Source organism: Dipodomys ordii, unplaced genomic scaffold, assembly GCF_000151885.1.
Source record: "Dipodomys ordii isolate 6190 unplaced genomic scaffold, Dord_2.0 Scaffold157, whole genome shotgun sequence".
Lineage (NCBI taxonomy): Eukaryota > Metazoa > Chordata > Mammalia > Rodentia > Heteromyidae > Dipodomys > Dipodomys ordii.
The window spans coordinates 1,879,323-1,886,183 of record NW_012267373.1 but is presented as its reverse complement, the minus strand read 5'-3'; the positions used below and the strand labels follow the sequence as shown (position 1 = coordinate 1,886,183).

Genomic DNA, 6,861 nt, shown 5'->3' with positions numbered 1-6,861 from the left:
CCTGTCAAAATATCTTTCCATTTTACCATTCCTTTTGTTAGACCTTGAGACTTGTTATGCCTGTCTGCCGCAGACAGGCCTTGAGCATCCAAATTTAAAAAAAATTATAGTGAATAAAGCAAGAGAAAGCCTTTCCTTAGGGGTACGGCCATGGCCACACTCCCGTAATCCTAGTTACTTAGGAGGCTGAGATATGTGGATCTGGTTTGAAGCCAGCCTGGAAAGAAAAGGCTGTGAGACTCATCTCCAATTAAGTACAAAGAAGCTGAAAGTAGTACTGTGGCTTTGGTGGTAGACTAGACTTGAATGGAAAAAGCTCCGGGACAGTGCCCAGACTCTGAGTGCAAAGCCCTAGTACACACACACACACACACACAAGGAAGGAAGGAAGGAAGGAAGGAGGAAGGGAAGAGAAGAGAGGAAGGAAGAAAGGAAAGAAAGAAGAAAGGAAGGAAGGGAAGGAGAAAAAAGAGAAGCATGTTAGATTGATAGGAATATATTGTAAACACATGTGGAAATATAAAAGTGAAATCCTCTGTGTAACTAATATTAGCTAATAAAAATACATAATCAAAAATTAACTTTTTCCATATTTAGCTTGTCTTCATTATGTTTTTGGAAGAATATAAGTTTAAAGTGTTAGCTACAAGCAGGTTCAATGAGTAGTCACTAGCTTGGAAAGCAGTATTAGCTTTTATTCCAGATGGAACTGAACAGATCTGGTCTTTTTTACCTGTCCATCTGGCTTTGATTTGTTATATCAAATTAGTTTAGCACAGAGAAAAAAGTACAGTCATTTTTAAATATAATTCATGTATGGTACAAAAATTATAGTTCACTTGCCAATTAAATATCCATTAAAAGCATAAGATGAAAGCTATCTACACTCTAAAAACTTAATAGGAATATCCATCCTACATAGAAATACATTTAAAAGATTTATTTAAAATAATAAAATGAAAAACATTGAAGAGGGAAAGGAGAGTGAAGGAGAATGTAATTGATGTACTTTATATGCATGTATGAATATAGAACCTGGTAAAATTAGCTTAAAAAGAGGAAGAATAAGAATGAGACAGAGGGGGGGCAAATTCGATCAAAGTACATTATATGCATTATATATAATGAAATATAACATTCCTTGGCAAAATTAGTATATGCTAACTATTCAAGTACTTTCATGTGTCTAGCTTAAAGCTATAATGCTTTTAATCAGCATTTTGCTTTTTGTTAGAAATAGTACATAATGCTTTTTTCTACTGTGATCCTGAGGAAATCGTGTTTTCTGTAAAATGGCTCTCTTCCTCCACACAGCTATTCTAATGTAATACTGGACACAGACCCTCTTGACAAACAGTAATTTACAGTACTACTGGTTGTTTACATTCTTGCTATCTCTGTTAAAACTCCAGATATCAAAACAAACTAATGGAGGGTGGTGTTTTGTTTTCTGTTGTTTTTATTCAGCTGGGATTTAAAGCCTTACATTCCCAAGTACCAATTACAATTTAATCATCAGAGCTTGTGCTGCTAAATGCTTTTCTGAGGCAAATTCATGCTTCACGCCTAGGTTACAGTTTAGTCTACAGATCTTGAGAAAGCAGTTCATTTTTTATCACCAGATATTAGAAAATATTTCTGTAGTTGAATAATTGTGGAAACAGGTGTTAAAAGGCCACGCTATTTCAAATTCCATGTCTAGTTCTCATTACATAACTCTCGATCCAAGGAGGATTCAAATTGTTTCAGAATTCCTTATTAACTATACATTACCCATCACATTTGGTTTTTCCTCTTCCATTTATTTGAGTTGCTTTTGGTAACTTGCAAGCTAGTAAGTGAATTTAAGGGAGGAAGAGGCCAAGCTTGCTGAGGGCCCTGGCTTTCCAGTGGTAGTAGTCAACCTGGTACCCAGAGAGTTGGAGAAGAATCTAGGCTCCCCAGAAGAATCTAGCCTCCCACTCTGAAAAGAGGAGGCCGCCGCATGGATGAGGTTTCTTCCCAGAGACCCTCTAGCAACCCCAGATGAAATGACCAAGGAGCAATCCCTTCCTTGGGTGGAGCAGGGAGCAGATATTTCCACCCCACAGCCCCTCTCCCTTGTCTGGTGCCAGCACCCACTGGGGGCAGGTGATTTCTGTTTGGCCTCAAAGTCCATTGCTGGGCACCTGGGAGCTCTTGGTGGTGGGAGGGGGGTGCAGGGTGGGGTGGGGGACTGGTAACTGGGCCATGATGGACGTGCGCAATAACCGTCTGCCATCTCCCGCCCCCCCCCCGTAAGATAAGCCATGCTGGAGGGGCTGTTATGGCAAAGAACTTGATGGCCCTGTGGCCGCCTTGGCCCCCAGGTGCGCAGCGACGGGAGGGGCACGGAACGACCCCCCCAGCTCCTCCCCCTCCCCGCACCTCCCACCCGCTCCCCGCGCCACACTTACGGGACGCGCGGTGGGATGTCCTGCACGGATCTGAAGCGCCCGGTCCACAGCAGGATTTTCTTGTCGAACTGCGAAGGCTTGAGCTGCGCGGGGACCCCGTGGAGCTTCTCTGCCGGGACGGGGCGAGGGCACAGGCGCCGGGGATGGGCGAGGGGACAGGCGGATCCAACCTGCCCCCCCCCCGCGCGCCCCAGGCTCCCGGGCCCCCTCCCCAGCCTTTCTCCCCAGCAGTGCCACGTCTCCCCGGCCGTTCTCCCCGACGCTGGCTCACCTTGACCTCGAGGGGTCCCGCCGCTGGCAGAACGGGGTAGGCTCTGGGGCCAAGGAACCCAGACCCGGGACCCCAAGCCGAGGCGCAGGAAGCCTCCCAAAGCTGGGAGCATGCTGCCTTTCCCGCACCCCACACCCCGCACCTGCCCCCGCGCGCAGCGTTCTCCCCGCAGCCCCGCACACCCCTCTCTCAGCCGGGGTGGGGGTGGGGGAGCCGCGGGAGCCCCAAGGGGCCCACACTCCGCCCCCTGTCCCCGCCCCGGCCGCGGCCCCAGGCCCCAGCCCCCACGGCTGAGAACTGCCCTGTGCCCAGGCTCTCCGCAGGGGGGCAAGGGGGGGACGGCTGCTGCGGCTCCTTTTAAGCCTATTTCATTAGTCAGTCTTGGTCCCATTGTTTGTGCCCAAGAGAATAACCGTAACCCCCTCCCCCTCCCCACCCTTGATCCACATCAACTATCCACCCAAGATGGGTTAGGGGTACTCAGCCAGCTTTCTGATCTAAAGTTAGCACTTCACCGCACCCCAAACTCTACACCCTTTTTCTTTCCTAGGCAAAATGCCTCTCCTCTGACTCTCTGTCTCTGTCTCTCTGTCTCTGTCTCTCTGTCTCTGTGTCTCTCTGTCTCTGTCACTGTCTCTCTGTGTCTGTCTCTGTCTGTGTCTCTCTGTCTCTGTCTGTGTCTCTCTGTCTCTGTCACTGTCTCTCTCTGTCACTGTCTCTCTGTGTCTGTCTCTGTCTGTGTCTCTCTGTCTCTGTCTGTGTCTCTCTGTCTCTCTGTCACTGTCTCTCTGTCTCTCTGTCTCTCTCTCTGTCTCTGTCACTGTCTTTCTGTCTCTGTCTCTTTCTCTCTGCACACGCAATACCGTGGCTTGAACTCAGGACCTGGGTGCTGTCCCTCAGATTCTCACTCAAGGCTGCCACTCTACCACTTGAACCATAGTTCCACTTCCAGCTTTTTTTGGGGGGTCGGGGGAGACAGGTTAATTGGAAATACGAGTTTTATCATTTTCCTGCTAGGGTTGGTTTGAACCACTACCTTCAGATCTCGGCTTTGGGAGTAGCTAGGCTTATAGCCATCGGTGCAGCGGTTTCTATTTTTCAGTAAGCCACAAACTCTCTAAACTCCTTCAAAATACACTTTGCTTCTGTCAATTTCTACCTTGCTTTAGACATAAAGGGGAATAAAAATTCAGCTTCAAAGATGGGAGACAACCGGCTACCTGAAAAATTCTTTGTTGTATTGCACTAGCAGCAGGTCCTGGCCAGGCACATGTCCAGCTGGTACCAGCTCTCCTGCGGCCTTCCCTCGCTCACTCCCCTGAGGAGCTTTCCATGCCTCACAGCTCCTTTTTAGATTTCTTGTTGGATTTTCACATGTTCTTTTCCTAATCAGATTCTGAAAAACCGCCCCTTCTCTCTGACTCCTAGACTGGTGTCATTCCCATATGAATGTTTTGAAGAGGATGGATGAACAACCTTGTACACCCGGCCCCTGTAAAGAAATTGGCATTTAGAGGATGGGGTAACATTAGCAGGAACGTGGGCTTTGCCTTCACACACAACTATATCTCAGGTGTGTGACTTAAGAGTCACAGTCACAGACAAATCGTTTCTGTTATGTCTTGGTCTCATTTGTAGAACTGGATTTTCTCTCTTTCATCGGTTTATACAATGATGACCTCAAACCTACCAAGTCTAAGAGCTGGAGACAGAGCAGTAGTGGCCTGGGTCAAGTGGGATTAGTAGATAAAAATCAAGCAAGACAGGAAAGGAAGTCAACTGGTGCACATAACTATATCAAAAAATGTGGTTTCTTCCATTTGTATTTTTGAAACAGTCCCCAAATCCAAGAACATTTTAACCCAGGAAACCTTTTGTATGGAGAGGATTGTGAGCTCGCTGGAGGATTTGTGATTGTATTCAGGATATAGCAGAAAAAAAATCAGCACCTGGGAGATAATTAATAAGTATTTGTTGGCCAATCAATGGATGAAGGGAAGTCTTTTAACTTCTCGTCTCCACTGCCTATCATGCTGCCTAGCACACAGCAGTCTCCAAATAAATATTTACAGAACTGCACTGAATGGAATCCTGTTTGAGAAAGCCTGTTGAGATAAACAATATTCGAATTTTCCCACCATCATGCTACTTGAAAAGTCTTCCATGTGTGTGTGTGTGTGTGTGTGTGTGTGAATGCGTGTGTCACATGTGATCTAGTATTAGTGTTTCCACTCTTACTTAGCTCAAGTGTAGCATTCTACCAACTGAGCCACACCTCCACCCCCAGATCTTTGCTAGTTAATTGGAGAGAAGAGGCTCAGATTTGTCTGCCTGAGCTGGCTTCAAATCATGATTCTCAGATTTCAGCTTCCTGAGTTGCTAGGATTATAGGCCTGAGCCAGAGGCATCCAGTTTAGAATATGTTTCTCCCCCCTCCCCCTTCCCCCCTCCTCTTCCTCCTCCTCCTGTTGTTGGTCCTGTGGCTTGAATTCTCAGCCTGGGTGCTGTCCCTGAATCCTGCAGCTCAAGGCTACCACTCTACTTCTGGTTTTCTGGTGGTTAATTGGAGATAAGAGTCTCGTGGACTTTTCTTCCCCAGGCTGGCTTTGAACTGCTATCTTCAGATCTCAGCCTTCTGAGTAGCTAGGATTACAGGCATGAGCCACAGGTGCCTGGCTAGAACATGTTTTCTTTCTTTATTATTTTTAATTTTTTTTATTATCTTTAAGTGCTTGTACAAAGAAGTTCCCATTCTACAAAACAGTAATGAACACAAAGTGTCTGATAACATTGTCACCCATCGCTCCTAACAATGTTTTCTTAGACATAGTTTAAAATCACTGTAGGGGAATATCTTAAGATAACTCTCCTAGAAACTATCTCTCTAAAACTATTTCTGCTAGAAAGCCAATGTCTCATTAAGGAACATTAAACTAGCTAAGTTTATTTTTCTGGAACAGATCAAGTGTTTCACAGAACACCCAGACTTCCCTAGTTATTATATGCTTACTGGTGCAAGGCCAGTGAACAGGACTCTAGTCAATAGAGAAAGAACAATTCCATTCTATTCTCTTTCCCTAATGGGTTAAAAAAAAATCTCACCATTTGGTAATGGTCTAGATAAAACAAATTATTTACATTTTCACTTGCATAGAGCTTGAGGAGAAATCTTAGTCCAAGTTTTCTTTAGCTACAAAGCCATTTTTTGGTTAATCTACATATTTTTTATTTTTAAAATTTTTTATTTTATTTTTCAAAAATTTTATTGTGAAAATACTGTACAGAGGGGTTACAATTACATGGGCAAGATAATGAGTACATTGCTTATCAAGAACTGTTGCCTCCTCCTTTGTTTCCTCTTCCTTTCCCTTCCCATTCCCCTCCCCCCAAAAATTTATTTTATTTTGTTGTAAAGGTACTTTATACAGGGTTACAGTTACATAAGTGAAATAATGAGTACATTTCTTGTCAAACAAGCCAATATTGTCAAGTGATTTCTATGTGCTGGATACTGTTCTAGGCTGATAACCTGAGAAAAGTCTGTTTCTTTTATGTTTTTTCTTCTTTAAAAATATTTTTTATTGTTATTAAAAAGGTGATGTACAGATGGGTTACAGTTACATGAGTCAGGTGATAAGTACATTTCTTTTGAATAGTGTTACCTCTTCCCTCCTTTTCTCACAGTTTTCCCCTCTAACCCTCCCACAAGTTGTGTAGTTCATTTTCGACACAGAGTCTAGTGAGTATCTCAGCTGCATTTGTTCACCCTTTGTCCCACTATTTCTGTGTTTCTCTTTACTAACTCCCCCAAACAGATAAACTTACATACAAGACAAAATATACAGAAAAAAACAGTGATGAGAGAGAAAAAAAGCAAACTAACAATCGCTCTTGTTATGAATCCACTCTAGTTTCCCTGTGTATTTGGTTATTTTTCAGTCCAAGGGTTTAAATGTACTATTTTTAGTATTGTTCCTTCCAGACTTGTTTTTGACTCATGTAGTTTACATTTCCAATCCCTACACTATTGTACCCTAAAGATATACTGCTCTGAGTTCCCCCCTCTTTTTCTGACCTCTCCATAGGGAAAGTTTTAAACTGACAATGTACAATAGATCTGGTTTGCAGTGGTCTCTAGGACACAAACTTACCAAG

At 44.1% G+C, this 6,861-nt stretch overlaps 1 protein-coding gene across 1 annotated transcript in view; it reads right to left on the bottom strand.

The window, feature by feature from the left end:
- Fam162b (family with sequence similarity 162, member B) overlaps window positions 1–3,097 on the bottom strand; it is a 12,039-nt gene extending 8,942 nt beyond the window's left edge. The window contains exon 1 of the mRNA XM_013032781.1: window positions 2,436–3,097. Within this exon, the coding sequence (XP_012888235.1) occupies window positions 2,436–3,097 (662 nt within the window). The remainder of the gene's footprint in view (window positions 1–2,435) is intronic.
- Between the last annotated feature and the right edge of the window lie 3,764 nt (window positions 3,098–6,861).